At 45.8% G+C, this 15,745-nt stretch overlaps 1 protein-coding gene across 1 annotated transcript in view; it reads left to right on the top strand.

The window, feature by feature from the left end:
* The window catches only part of PRKAR1B (protein kinase cAMP-dependent type I regulatory subunit beta), a gene marked incomplete at its 3' end in the record, with an annotated part of 83,448 nt that overhangs the window by 34,574 nt on the left and 33,129 nt on the right, over window positions 1-15,745 (top strand). The window contains exons 5-6 of the mRNA XM_080354153.1: window positions 14,339-14,400; window positions 15,121-15,167. Of these exons, the coding sequence (XP_080210279.1) occupies window positions 14,339-14,400; window positions 15,121-15,167 (109 nt within the window). The remainder of the gene's footprint in view (window positions 1-14,338; window positions 14,401-15,120; window positions 15,168-15,745) is intronic.

The raw sequence follows: 15,745 nt of genomic DNA, 5'->3' as shown, positions 1-15,745 counted from the left end.
AATGGGTCACAAGAACCACCTATTGGGGACACAGCTTCTCCTCACAGGACACGCCGATGCTTTGGCCGAGCATTGCAAAGCTGTGCAGATCAATCGGGGCTATTTTGGCACCATATTTTCATGAGCAGGACTGTCCTGAAATTACCAGTTCTTCTGAAAACCCATAAACCTGGATTTTTGGCTTCTAGTTTTGAAAATCTTGGCAATAAGTTTTACGTAGCAATTTCAAGAGAACACTTAACCTGAGACCTCATCTGGATTTAGAAGACAAAGTACAAAGACATTTTATCTTTGGCTTGTCAGTTTATGATCTTCCTTCCACCTTCTAATTTTTGTGTAGTTGAAAATCACTTTTCCTTTCTTTGCGAGCTGAGAAATAAATCCTGCTTAGGGTGCAGCCATTCTGCCTTCCCTCCCATTACTGACAACATTAATAAAATGTAATGAAATGCAAAGCGTCCGTATTAATGAGACTTCAGAGGCTTCTAAAATATTGGGAGCAATAATATTTCATGGATTGTTTTGCAGTTCTCTCTGTGGAGGTCACGTGCGGTGTGATCTCTGGGACCTGTGGCTATACTGTAGCCTTGGGAAACACGTATAAAATAAACCACATCGCTTGGATAAACCACAACAGGCGGGAGGAAGTGAGGGCGGCACTACGCGCCACCCAACACCAGGGCCATGAGAGGGGCCACTCAGACAAATGGTATCAATGAGCCTATAAGGCGGGCAGGGTGATTAATGCCCGTGGTGACAAGTCGGAGGCACAGGAGGAGATTGAAGATTGAGTTAAAGGTAACAGTGCTAACAGGCCTTTTCCTGCCCAGTGCTTCTAATTGCCCTTCCTTCCCGCACAGCGGACGGCAGCGCCTGCGCCACGTTGTCCGGAGACCTGTGAGGTTTTCAGAGCACTTTTTCGGTCTTTTCTTCCTTTTTAATATTTTTTTATCTCTTTTCTATCTTTCTTTCCTATTCTGTCACCCACTGTGTGCGGAGGAGGAGAATCAGCAGTCGCTATTGGCTTCAGGCAGCATCCTGCACTGGGACTTAGGTATGTGCTGGTCCACAGCAGCCTCCACACGGGTGCTGTTGGCAAAGGAGAGGCCACCAGGAGGCACAGGGCAGGATCGCACGCTGCTCTCGCCCGGCTTTCCAAAAGCTCAAAGAACAAGAAAAACCGAGAGCATCAAAAAGTGTGGCCTCCCGAACCATTAAGGCTTAGTTGGAGCGTATCTACTGCCTTATTTGCAGAAGGTTTTAACACTTGACCCGAAAAGTCAACAAAAGAATCACCATCTCCCATCTTAATAAATTAAGTTCTATCTTCTCTAATCACTTCCTACAAACACACAAAGTCATCTGTTTCCTTTTGGCTTAGATCTGGTATACTGTTTGGAGGAAGAAGGTCTACTTTTGTCAGCACTCCTGTTAAATTTATTTGCTTTTCTAGTTCAAGGAAAAAGCCTATAACTCTGAGAGTCATCCCAGGCTTTTATTTATTTATTTTGCTCTGTTTGATTGATACGTCTTTGTTCGGAGCCCGTACGGTCCTGACCACGACGACAGTAGAAGCGCCTCTTGCTCCACCGCTTGCAGCACATCCGCGCGTTGCCCTCCGCGCTCGCCCCGCGTGGGAGGGAACTCGACCTTAGGCGAAGGTGCGTTGAATTCCAAGTGCTCCGTCAGGAGTCTTTCTGGCTGATAAGCCCGGAGCTTGGCAATTATTCAGACTCCTTTACTGTGTGTCGCTCTGCTTCTGCAGTTACAAGTGTGGGTTCTCCAGCTAAGATGGGAACAGGGCAGGGAATTTGTGAGTAAAGGTCCCGGCTTCGCTTTGTGACTTGGGAACCTTCCCCAGCTCGGGAGGCAAAGGAGGCACCCGGGCAAGGAGAAACGTCACCCTGAGATCCCATCAGTGCCCACGTATGCAAATAGATGTATCCAACACTAGCACATCCTTGTTAGTTGATTCTTTCTAGCATAATTAAGAGAATAAAAATGATGCTGATAACCATTCTTCCAAATAATTTGTGTAAGTATCTGTAGATATACTTGTATCTGTCAATGTATATATACATATATATTTATTTATTTTGTGTTTTCTAGACCACCAAGATTTATTGTCCTTGGTAGTAAATATTGACCTTGGATTTATCTCAGTCAATGTTTACCTCTTAGGCCAATAAATCTTGAGGTTCACCTTAACACAAGTCAATATCTGCTTAGTGTTCAGCTCCATCATTAATATAAATATTTTCGCGACCTTTGCATGGATTAGTCTATTTTTTAAAGTCAACTTCATGTCACAAATCCTGTGGCATGTTGGCCGTTGATTTTTCAGATCTGTTTATTAATTTAAGGGGTTTTTTTTAATACCATCTGATATTCCCCCCGAGGTGTTGCAGGCGCCGGGCAGCGTGTTTGTGAAGGGGAATCTCAGGAATGTGAGCGCACGTTGCGGGTTCACATGGAGAGGGAGGTGGCCCATGGAACCCGTGTATATTTGGGTGGTTCGCCATGGATTCATCCGCTCCGGGGTACCCGCGGTGCGTTGATAGCTGGCTCCTCTCTGGCCCTTTCTCAAGACTTTCTTTGTCCAAGCAAATCTTCCTGAGATCAAGTGTTTGCTTTTCTGTATCTCTCACTGAGTTTAGGGTCAGCAGGGACCTTCAGACCAGCGAGTCTGACCTTTTATCCCCTGCCACCTTTATCTCCTCTATTGAAGAAGCACTTCTTGCCGCCTTCCTCCTCCCGCCTTTTGACCCTCACCACGCTGAGATTTCTCTGCAGTGTTCTTATTGAAGTTTTGTTTTGAAACTGCGCTTGATTTGGTGTGATAACATCTCGGTCTAGACCCAACTCAAGTGTCCCAAAGTCTGGAGTGTGGCTTTGTGCGTGTCCCCCGGACTCATCTATTGCCTTTCCTCACTGTGTTCTTAGGCATGAGCGTTGCATCTGGATGTTGTGCCATGGGTATGGACCCTCTCCATGTCCTCCTCCTAAAAAGTGAGGTGCAAAGTGGGGTTTAAACACCTGCACCTTCCACCTCCTGTGCCTAGAGGAACATGCAAAGGAAGCAAACGACGTGGGTCCACACGTTGTTCAACCCTCTCTTTAAAATAAAGCAGCCTGAAGGATCCAGGACAGTTACTCAATTCAGGCACCCAGCTCAAAATTGTCCTCGTTGTTATTATTATTGCATAACAAAGCACAAATATAGTACTCATGAGTACAAGCCCCTCACCAGCACAGATAAGAGAGATGTTCTACATCCCAGGATGTTCTTGCTCCAAAGCCCTGATTCTACCGGCCCCTTTTCATTGAATTACTCCTTTTATTCCAAGTGCTGACTGTTCGCATGGGTAGCAGCTTGCAGGGGTAACCCCTTTGTGAGCCTATAGAAAACATACTGTGAACATGCAGAGGTTTCTATTATTCGTTATAAAGGTGCTGTTGGGGTAAATGGTTTAAAAACGTCGCGCTATGGAGAATTCTGATCCCTGTCACATGAAACAGCATCAATGTCAGCCCGGGGATTTGTGTGAATATTCCTTGAAGAGAAGCAAAGATGAGGAATTAGTTGTTCTCTTGTCCTATTTATTCCCTTTAATTGGATTTATTTTTAAGTGGGCTTTAGTATAGAAATTTCTTCTTCATTTCTTTACTGTATTTGGGAATTTCATGTCAACATGTGATCACTTAAGACAAAATGCGTGTATCGTCTATTTGAGCGACCTCTATTTTCTTCTCCCTTGAATTAGCGGAGCTGTAAAAAGTGAAGGGCTTGCCCTACATTAAGAATATACTTCAACCAGCAGAGATGTGTTTCTTAAACAGCAAAATCTTCTGGTTTTATTGAAATGTAACGTGAATCATTTCTCAGCGTGCAGAGCGTTCAGAGCAGCGCGCTCAGCCAGGGCTCGAGACTCGGACCGACTCACCCTGCGGATCCATCGGGTGTTTGCGAGAGGCCGGTGGAGCGCTGGTTCCGGAGGGGTCTGCGCCACAGGCTGCACCGTCGCTGCTTCGTGCACAGGACCCGGTGGAGCATCGACGCGCTCGCCCGTTCCTCGCCGCACGCCTCCACACGGACCCAGAGCAGCTCGCTGCTGCCAGCGCTTGATTCAGGGAGTTGTGCAAATGGGCAAAAAATTCCTTTCTGTCATGCCAGAGGCCAAGTTAAACAGAAATCTGTGAACCGGGAGGGTTCTTTGGTTGGGAGGAAGCAATACGAGTCGTGTGATCATGTACTCCTGCAAGTTTTTTCACAGTTTGTTTCGGGGCTGAGTTTATCCTGGGTTATTTAAAGCCATAAAATGCAATTCTCCCTCTTGAGAAATTGCTTGGAACTAATACTGGCGTGAAGGCAAACATGGGGTTAGCAGAGCCAAGCAAAAAGCACTTGACGCTGGGACTGAGCGACCGCAAACGGCGGCGTTAATACCGATCCAGCAGCCTCGCGAATTCTTCATGTTCCCTTTCAACCAGGCATGTAAAAAATGCGCGGCAGATATGCAGGAAGGCATATACAACATGGCTTTTCCCCTCTCCCATCGCAGCAATGCTAATGAACCCCGGCATAGCTGAGATTTCCAGATTGGCTATCAGTGTGGAGAGATAAAAGCAGACCTGTGCACGTTACGGTACCATTTAACATGAGGCGCTCGGGATTTTTCCCGTGTTTGCGGCAGAATGCAGGAGATCAGTGACGTGTTTGTGGGCAGGTTTCGTGGGACACAGCAAAGTGCTGAGGAATTAGCGCTGTGAGGGTGGAATGAGCAGGTGTTGCTGCCAGGGGTATTGCTGGGTGTCTGCGAGGCGCCTTTGATGTGCATTTTAGTGGTTAGTGAAGATTCGGAAGGAGAATTACTAAGAAAGATGGAACAAAGTAATAAAACCGCGTCTGAACTTATTTATATAGGTATGAAGAAAGCACACCCTGAGGTCTGTGTTTGTGCATCTGTAGATTTAAACAGCTCTTTGCACTAGAAGCTCCTTTTCCTTCCGACCCCATGCAAATACGGATCACTTAAGACAAAATGCGTGTATCATCTGATCTGAGCGACCTCTATTTGCTTCTCCCTTGAGTTAGTGGAGCTGTAAAAAGTGAAGCTGCTTAATTGCGATAGTTTACTAAAAAGCTCCTACAAAAGGAGTATTTGTTGTCTGGGGAAATTTTATCTCTGGTTTGTTGTGTTGTAAAAGATTCTATCTCAGAAATGCTCTGAATCAGAGATGAAGGGGAGTAATGATAAACTTAGGGGAAACAGAAGGAAAACGCGTGGGTGTAGGAGTCTGCACATGTCTGTAAGCCATAATAGATATGCAAATAGAAAAGCAAGTGCTTGTGGACATTTTATTCATCAGCTGTTTAACGCTAGATTTACACACTTTACAAAAATCATTGTGACTCATTCTAGAGAACCTTTATCAGCTATTTTATAGTCATTTCATTTACTGATCCAATTACAAAGCAAACTGAACGCTGTCCGCTAACACAGGTTGAAATGTTTTCATTACACGCAGCTGTTTGATGTCTCCAGGTGTGGGAGAGCACCCAGCAGGGATGGGGGTTAATGAGGCGAGATGTGGGACATGGTCCCAGCCGCATGTTCTGCGCTGGGCAGCCGGAGGGGATGGGTGCTCAACGCGATGGGCTGTGCAGCCCCCGATCCCGCCTTACAGCCAGCCCCCTATAGATACACGCAGCACCAAACTTACCCCAGCAATTTCCTGCCGTACCAAACTATTTTACATGAACACGATAAAAAAATCCCCTTCTAACTGCATTTATATTGAGCGCCGTATCATTCTTTAGCATCGTGTCATTCTGCAGCATCAGCATCTGAAGCATTTCAGCATCCTGATCATGGCAAGGGCCACCAGGCACGGAACGGAAAAGATTTTAACCTAATTCCTGATAATTCTGATCTCTTTTTGTGCTGATGCAGTTGCTCCGCGCGGGTGCTGTCTGGTGGTGCTCAGGCCTTTCTTGTAGGTGCAGAAGCTGTAGTCATGCAGATAGTGCGTAGGAGCAGTAAGTATATGATGCAAAGGAACAATCATAATTATCCAATAGAATTTAATTTTCCTGTATTTATAGAAAACTGCTAGAAGTGATGCTTGCACAGAGTTAAAAAAAGTGAAATAAAAGAAAATAATGAATATAAATTACTGTCCTTAATGTCCTGGTCCTGCGGGACGGGTGAGGAGCAGCAGGAGCGGCTCTGGAGCTTCATTGGGATAGTCCAGAAGAGGGAGCTTGAAATTAAAGAGTGAGGAGATTTAAAAGTACCAGAAGGAATAAATTGTTCAAATATGGGCACTTTGTTATGATCACCCTTTATCACTGGCGGAATTGGCTTCATATTAATAACAGCAGAGGCTCGTTTTAGGGATGATAATTATTCTTGTGATGGGGTGTTTCTGCCGCAATTTTCTTTCAGCTATTAGGTTAAAATACTTATTTTTCCAGCGTGGTATCGGCCATTGCTTTTCCAGAATGTTTGAGAAAATGACAAGTAATTAATTGCATGGAAAATATAAGTCATATATGCTCATCTGTGACTTAAAGGGCTATCCTTCTCTCTAGTCAGCTCAAGTGCGCTGACCCGGTTTTGGTGCTGCCGGGGCTGAATTTGTCCCACTTCGAAGTACACGGTTCGCCAAGTGCTTCCCCAGGTCACTTCTGCAGCGCCAACACATACGAACGACGCCTTTGACTTGGTTACAGTGCCCTTCTATGCTTCTCATCAGAATGTGTTAGGAGCTTTCTCAAAGTGGAAGTTCCGTAGAGTACGTGTGCAGCAACCTGTGTTCTCACAGTAAATAACCTCCGGAAACCTTTGCGTTGGGGTCCGGTACCTGCTGGCTGAGAAAAGAGTCCGTAACCACTATCCCGTACCTACAAAAGCAGAAAGAAGCCTGTGCAGTTTAGTATGTGTGCTTCTCTATGTGTGTATATATAGTAATATATTTGTGCATCATAACCAGGTAAAAAATACATTTTATTGACCCGAGTTGCTCTTTTTTGTTCGCTTGTTTGTTTTTCTTCTGGTATTCAATATTTTTACCCATCTTGACTCTTAGTCCCCAGATTGAAATCTCTTGGTCTCCGCTCACAACCAGAAAGCAGGCAAACGAACGTGATTAATTGTCATTGAAATATAATTTTCAACAACGTCTTATTTTGATTTTAACGTTTTACTAAGAAACTTTATTCTGAAATAATTTCATAGTGTAAAGTAGATCCTCTGAAGATACCGCAGTAGGACATATTGATGGGTTTCAGAACTTTAAAAAGCATTTTAAGTGGGAAATGAGCCATTTTCCAGAGGAATCTTCAGTTGATTAAACTATTCTTTTTCTGCAAAAAACATGTTACCTAATTTCTAATCAAAGCCTCCTGCTCTGCACAGACCTTGTTGGTGAGCAGGGTTTATAAGCGAAGTTGGGACGCGGTCTCGCTGCAGTTGTTCATGCAGAAGGGCGCGGATGCTCCTACCCAGTGCTCAACCAGCACATTCGGTTCATTCAGTGTAATAAGTCAGGAACCTATAAAAGAACTTCATAAGACAGTAAAAATGGGAATACTTCACAGAAATAGAAGACGACAAGTTTTTATTCCTTTCTCTTTCACATGCCTGTTAGTTGTGTGGACTCGTGACTTAATAAATGTTACGGAATTAGTCATGGACGTTAATTTCGACCTGCCATTCAGAATGTCTTCACATGTCTGATTTCAAAGACTTATATGGCCATTATAGTAAAATTAATGTATGTCTTAATTGCAGTAACACCTAAACATTGGCCACTATACTGAAGTAATTAAATATTCTCAAGTGTTAATAGCTTTGTATGCTGCTGTAATTAATTAGTTGGTGTCCTAACAGGAAAAAAAGAATTAGAGAATTAGATGGGTGATGTTTTCCTTAAGGCTTCGGTACCAACTCTCCCTCTTGGGTACGTGCCTATGACACCATATGGTTGATTATAGCCATTGTAAGCTTTGGGCTGTTAGTTTTAAATACCTCTAGAAAGGAATCTTTTATCTTACCTGTGTGCATTCCTTTTATTCTCAATAGTCAGTAAGCAGCAGTGATTGTTTGGTGGTGGTTTCGGTGTTGTACATCAGGTCCTGGGAATGAGCAGGAAGCTTACGCACAGCACAGGCCCTCGCGTTCCTCCAGTGCTGAAGTACCGCACTTATTCCTTCACTACGTAGATGTTAATTGAAGCCATTTGTCTTGTTTATGTTCGGTGCTCCTCGTCCGGACATTAGAACGATTGCTAGAAAGTCGTTATCTTTTCAGGAAATGAATCATAAGAAAATATCAGACATGCACAAGAGGAGACACCTCCCCCCAACTTTAGAAGCCTTAAAATAGTACCCAGCTACCGGAGCTACAGCAGGGCTGCTATCAACCATCTTTACTCAACTTTCAAGACGTGTCAGTAGGAAAGGTTTAAAACACTGGAGCCCTGCTGGGGCAGCCTTGCTCCCAGAAGGCGCCCAGTGTCATTTGTTGAATTATGCCAGAGCAGCTACGTATCTTTAAAGCTGCCCTCAACAACACAGGCTGGCTTTGCTGTGCTGGAGAGGTAGCCAAGGAGGAGCAAAGGCGGTGTAGTGCACACACGGGGGCTTTCTGAGCCCGCCCGCACAGTGAAGTTGTTCCGATTGAACTCTGACAAATTATAACCCGCAGGTATAACAAGGATTTTCCATTTTTGCCTAACACGTATACATTTTGTCTCTTCCATTTTTCCTTTCCTGCAATGCATTCAGCACAGCAAGGGCTGGAAAGAAATCTGATTGTGAAACTGATAAATTGTTTTACATAGTTTCCCTATTTTGGCCATTGCCATGGTCTGGGTTTGAAAGTGCTTGGAATCCTCCTTCTCTCGCTTTGTTTTAACAAGCTGCTTCTTGGTTGCCCATTGCCGGTGCTATATAACCTACGGTGCACATTATATTTTAGTGTATCTCACATTCTACGTTGACTCGGAGCAGCCTCGCTGTGCAAGCAGATGAGATGATTTATTTCTGCCCCTCATTTTCTCTGGTGAGAAGGAGAACCCCTTGGCCCTGCCCTCTCTCCTGGCTTCCTCTTAGCACAGTCCGTTACATCTTGGCAAAAGGGGTCTAGAAAACACTTCTGAATTAAATCTGCAACGTGTTTCATCGTATTTATTTCGTAACCTCTGTGACAGACTCTTTGCTGCTCTAAATAGACGCGGTCTCATTGATTCAGTGGCGTCTTCCTTCTTTGCACATCCCCGTCTGATTGCAGTTGTTTGCAGTTCTCCGGTACACTCATAGAAGACACTTCATGAGTTAAAACTTGCTGCGAGCCTTTGATATCTCTGACCTTTTAAAAAAAGCCTTTTAAATTTTTATATTCCCTAAGAAGACAGATGGGTTGGTTTTTTTTTTTTTTTTGATGGAATAGATAGAGATTTCATGTCGAAACGCATTTCTTGGTTTCACTTTGCTGGGCTAGCGCACTGCTCTCTCTGTTTTGTGCTGCTCACAATCTTGTCTTGTAATTAGTTTTTGAATGACACTGTAAAAAAGTTACAGAGAGTTAAATGTGCAGAAATGCCCCTGGAAAGGATTAGTAGCGTCCTGCGAGTGTGTCCCTTTGGATCCGTGTGTACATCCAGTCCCACGTGCAACAAGCCTTCCAAGCCAAAAGCTGCCCTTGAGACCTTCTGATTGGAACAAGTGTTTAACCATGAGTTACCAATGAGTAACAAATGGTGAAGTGTGTCGAAAGCTTTGACTTTGACCAGGGTGGGAAGGAGCCCTGGAGCCCATGGGATGCGCTGGGTGCTCCTCGCAGCGCTGCAGTCCCATGGAGCAACACCCAAGACACCAACACCCGAGACACCAACACCTGAGACACCAACACCCGTCTTCCATCACCTGAGTGAGCCCTCTGGAAAGAGGGCAGATGATGTATGTTCAACAAAATAAGTAAACCCCTTGGAGCAGTTCTCGTTTACGGCACAGTCATTGTGATGATGGCGTTGAGATGGTGGCGGTTGTGCGCACGGCATCGCTGGCACGGCCGCTCTCGAGTTCAGCGCCGGCGCGAGGGCCCCACAGAGGCTGCTGTGTCCTCCCTGGAGAGCAGCTCCCAAGAGGAAATCACGGCAGTTCAGCATTGGGTGAAGACTGGACTAGTGATTTTCTGCCTTTCTGTTTACACTGGAATAGCGTGGTCAGCAGGACAAGGGCAGTGACCCTTCCCCTGTGCTCTGCATTGGGGAGGCCACACCTGGAGTGTTGTGTTCAGTTCTGGGCCCCTCAGCTCAGGAAAGAGATTGAAGTGCTGGAGGGTCCAGAGAAGAACAACAAGACTGGGGAAGGGACTGGAACACAAGCCCTATGGGGAGAGGCTGAGGGAGCTGGGCTTGTTTAGTCTGGAGAAGAGGAGGCTCAGAGCTGAGCTAAGCACTCTCTAGAACTACCTGAAGGGCAGTTCTAGCCAGGTGGGGATTGGGCTCTTCTCCCAGGCATCAGCAATAGGACAAGGGGCCATGGGCTTCAACTCTGCCAGGGGAAATTTAGGCTGGATATTAGAAAGAAATTCTTTATGGAGAGAGTGGTCAGGCATTGGAATGGCTGCCCAGGGAGGTGCTGGACTCGCCAGCCCTGGAGGTTTTTAAACCGAGATTGGCCATGGCACTTAGTGCCATGATCTAGTAAACGGACTGGAGTTGGACCAAGGGTTGGACTTGATGATCTCTGAGGTCTTTTCCAACCCAGTCAATTCTGTGATTCTGTGAAAACATTTGTGATTGTTTGGAATCCATGTGTGTGTGTCTGGCACTAATTAGTTAACAAAATCTCCCAACCCGAGAAATACAACTACGCGCTTTTGCAGAGCTGCAGAAGAACGTGGCTCCAGTCTCTGCCCGATGGGGAGATGGGTGCAGCACTGGATTTGTAAGTGGTTTTTTTAACCATAATGGTCAGAGGGTGATTTTGAATGACTTAAAACCAGGTGCATGGTACAGGAAAAAACCAACAGGCCATATTTTTGGCCCTGGCCATATTATTTTTGCCTTTAGCAAGTGCTGCTTCTTAACTTGTTCACTATTTAAAGATCTACTTGCGTTCTCTGTCTACATGTACAGACCCAGCACACATGGCTGAGCTGAATATGGAACACAGGACCTTTATTGGGGAGGTGGAAAGTCTGCTTGCTTATTCTAGTTTCAGATTTTGGCTTAGGTTAGGAACAAATTTTTCAAATTTTTGAAGTATTTTGGCATGTTGATCCTTGGCACATTTTAGTGTTTATTTCAGAGGCTGCAAGTAAAGACAGTACGAGAATCCTGCTCTGAGTCTGAATTAAATCAAAAGCCAGATTTCACACAGGGACCTTAAGCATTTGGTACTTTAGGAGGTGATATTTTGCAGAAGGGTGGTTTTCGTTGGTGGTGTTCTCCATGTCCCAGGTTTTGGCTGCCGGACGTGTAGATTGAGAAGCTTTCTGGCTGCCTGCTGATCCGTGTCGTCTGAGATCTGAGCCTGTTCACGAAGCTCAGGCGCATCATCCAAAAGCAAAGCCACTCCGAATCATTCATCACTGTGAGAGATCTTGGCCTGACTGTATCAATCAAGACCAGTAGTTCCTCAGTGGAGAAGAATCATGATGCCGTGTTTCCAGTGGCAGTTGTGATATTATTGGTCACTTGCTTTAATTTATGACAGATAAGCCCTTGTTTCACTTTGCAAATGTAAATCAGCATCTCCATGACTTTGGATCCCTGTGTGTTTATGTGTTTTAGGTTGATGTTTGATGACATGTCCTTCAGAGGTTGCTCTAAAGATCCAAGTCTCGGTCTAATAAGATGGAGACTTTGCTGAAACACAGTGGTAGAATATTTACACCAATATTAGTGTAAAAGTGCTGGTGGTGCTCAGAGCTGTTTGTTCCTTACGCTGCAAGTTTTAGTCTGTGAGATGTAAAGAGGTTTTTGAAAGAAACTGAAAGGTGGTGTAGAAATGAGATGTGCAACGTCTTGGAGAAGGGTGCAGTGCTATACATAATTTATTAGGCACTGTTTGTACGGTCAATTGTTCAGTTATAAATAAAATACAGCCTTAAAACAAAGGTGAAAGGCTGGAACTGTGGGCAGTTATTTCCTCTGTATTTCTATTAAAAAAAACCCCAAATGCTTCCAGGTTTGTTCAAACAGTCCCATTTTGGTTTGGTTATTGATACTCGCAGTGTTGTGCCTCTTTTTGGACGTATCCCACTGATGTATCCCATGCAGAGTGACCTTTTCTCCAGCAAATCCTGCTCAGGCTGCGGGACAAGATCTAAAGCTTGGGGAGGTGCTGAGGGCAGAGCACGGGGGGCACATGAGCCTCCGTCACACGGATTTCCACGTCCCAGAGCTGCTGGGGAGCGGGTAGACTTGCCCCATCGATATAAGGTCCCTCAACCACTTTCCGTTTTGATTCATTCCGTTTGGCACCGACCATCACCGGACGCTCCCCAGCCCATCCGAGCCTGGGCTCCCGTTTCCTTAGGCTGGGCTTGCACGGGGACCGGCCCCGCAGCCCCCCCGGCACACGCTGCTTCTGAGCCCACAGCAAAGTCCCTCGGTGCTGAATGCATGAGTTCAGTGCATTTAAGAATACAACCCATGTACTTTTCAGAATAATTTATTATATATCTTCGCATTGGTCTTCAGAATGAGGTGAGAAAGAGGTTTCTCCATAAAAACCTCTGCGCAGGGGTGGGTATTTTCTGAGTGTGAGCAGGAACGGCACAGGTGGGCCGGATGGCACAGCAGGGGTAGAATGTAGGATTTTATGGCAGGTGGCGGTCTGAGCATCCCTCGCAGGTACTGCAGAACACCTTGAGATAGGGGTTTGAAATCACCCCGTTCTCCTACAAGCGGTGCTGACGCAGACCCGCGACACCGAGCAGAACCGTTCTGGCTGCTGGAGAGGAAAGACATGAGCAATTCGAACTTAGGAGTGAAACATTTCCTACAACTAAGCCTGAATAAATTCTGGAACAGCTGAACAGGAAATAAGCTAATAATGGGATTTTACAATATGCATTTCCCATATAAGGCATTGAAATGTAGCATGGGTTGGTTTGCTGATTCTCTGGCTATTTTGCTGTAAATTTTAGATTTCTTCTCTGCCTGCACTGGGTTACGATAGTGAGGACTTCGCTGCGTTCTAGGCTGGAGTATTTCATGTCGCTGCTGTCGTCAGTGGTCCCTGCATGGACCGTTCCTGGACCCGACCGCGGAACAGGCTCGTTAACAGTCCCCCCCTGCTGCCTTTTGTTTGTGTCGGGGAGCTGTTTCCTTTAGCCCTTGAGGCTGATGCATGGGAAGGGGAAGAGAGGTGGGCAGCGCCCGTCTCGCTGCCGTTCGCGCTTCTGAAAATAAGCTCCCCAAAACGCGATGTGGGGAAAGGAAGCCCTGGCTCCAGGGAGCCTGCTGTCTCCCTCAATAAACAAAGGACTGCATTTGGGCACGTTGCCCAAAGTGTTGGTGCAGGGTGCGTTCCCGGCCGCGCCGCTCTGCCTGGCCTTTTAAGGCTATGTGACAGTATGCCGGAGACCACGGTAAGGTGTGTAATTCAGCGGTGATTAATGAGCGCAAAGCTCTTCCGCAGCTTCGGTGTTTCTGTAGCATCGGTCAGATTCCCTTCTCACGAGTAACTCGCGAAGATTTGCAGCCTCCGGCCTGTTCCGCGAGTGTGATCCCTTGCCAGCTCTTACACTGCGTTATTGTAGAGCCGTCTACCTTCCCAAACGTGCTCTGTATTGCGGAACAGGTTTAGCTTGTGAATGCGAGGCCAGATGTGCAGAGAGCAGAGCAAGCTCCTGTTCAGGCATCTCGCAGTTACTGCTGTGGCACACACGGCTCACAGCTGGAACCCTCCAATCTGTCTGCTCAGACAATGAAATACCCGAGCTGGCTAGTTTGTGCCGTGCTATAAGAAGCGATCTATATGCACTATATATAAGAAGTGGCCCATATGCGTATAATTCGGGAGTTCTTTCAAAATAGCATGCACTGAATCACGGTCTCAGTTTAAACCACAGCTTGTGCCAAACTAGTTGTTTTGATTTCTGGCCCAGCAGAGTCTCACTGGCCGGTCACACCTAACATTACACCTAACATTACACCTAACATTACACCTAACATTACACCTAACGTTACACCTAACATTGCCTTGGCTTTTTCTGCAGAAATCTGTTAATGAAGGCCGAGTGAAACAATGAAGGTCGGTCTGCTGGCTGGGTAGAAATAGATCTGATTCACCAACCATGTTTCTTTTCTTTTCCAGTGACATATTTGATGCCATGTTCCCCGTCACACACATCGCAGGAGAAACAGTCATACAACAGGGTAATTCTTCCCCTCGTTTTTGCTCTTCTGTGTTTGCTAAAATTGTACAGTTCACATCTCTCTGTCTGAGGTTTTACCCTCTTTGCTTAGCAAGAAGAATAACCATATTCCAGAAGCTTCTAAGTTTGCAGATCTATTACACGCCCATAGATGCGGATCTTGTGCGACATGTGCAGAGATCCACAAAAGCACAGCGGTACATCTCCGGGGTTTCAAGGTGCTACGGTTAGATGTAGATAAATAGCATTTTGGATTAAAATATTCATTCCTTACCTGAAGACAGTCAGGAAGTAAAGCGCAGCTCCGAATGCAGGAGGCGGCACAGACCAGCTCAGAGCAGTTAGAGATGGGAAGTGTTTCTATAGCTGTTGGGAATACTGCAGGCTGCGTTGCGCTGTATCGCAGTTACCGCTCTTGGCAGCTCACCTGCTGCCTCCCTGTGTTGTGGAGAGCTCCAGCACCCCCAGGCTGCATTAAAGCCTCTCGCGTGTTTACACTGAATGCAGCGTTGAATCAATCGAAAGAGATAAATGAATGCGATTGAAAGATATTAATAGGAAGAAACCATAGTGATATTTTGATTTGTGAAGGCCAATAGGCAAGGCTATTTGAGAAAATGAGTCTCTGTGTAGGTAAGCTGGAGTACAAACCCATGCGAATATGGGGCCAGGAAGTTATTGAATCTTCAGGAAACAATCACCTTTTGTATTTTACTTCCAGGTGACGAAGGAGACAACTTCTATGTGATTGACCAAGGCGAGGTGGATGTAAGTACACTCCTGTGGCATAATATTAAGTTTGAAGCTCCCCTGTGAAGCCGTGTGCTCTGGCACGTGGCTCAATCCAGCGCTGTGCTGTGTTCTGCCCCCTTCCTTCTTCAAACAGACTGCGCAGGATTGCTCTCATTACTGTGCCTTTGTTGTGTTAAGTTGTTTGCGCGTTATTTTGTAATTGGCGTGTTTTACATCCCCGCTCATTTGTCCGTCCCAAGCAGGAAAATATGGTCTCCAACTCCTGCAGATGACATTGTGTTCAGAGCCCCGACGCGCTGGGGTGTGCAGTGCTTGCAGAGCCGGCCACTGCGCCGCAGCGCGCCCGCGCCAGCTCCACTCAGCTCAGTGCGTCTGCTGCTTTGGGTCCGGTTTGCTTTGTTTGTTTTGTTTTTCCAAATCCAGATACAGCCCGAGGCAGTGAGTTTAATCTTAGAAACCTTAATTTGCTTTTAAAATTAGGATCAAGTAGATGAACAATGCTGCGTATTAATAAAGCAAGGATTATTGTAAGTGGAAAGCGATCTGTTAGACCACAAAATGTTTACGGGAGTATGCGGTACTTGCATCAGCAA

The sequence above is a fragment of the Nesoenas mayeri genome, assembly GCF_963082525.1.
Source record: "Nesoenas mayeri genome assembly, chromosome: 15".
Taxonomy (NCBI): domain Eukaryota; kingdom Metazoa; phylum Chordata; class Aves; order Columbiformes; family Columbidae; genus Nesoenas; species Nesoenas mayeri.
The sequence above is the reverse complement of the archived record's forward strand: the minus strand, read 5'-3'. Positions and strand labels throughout refer to the sequence as shown.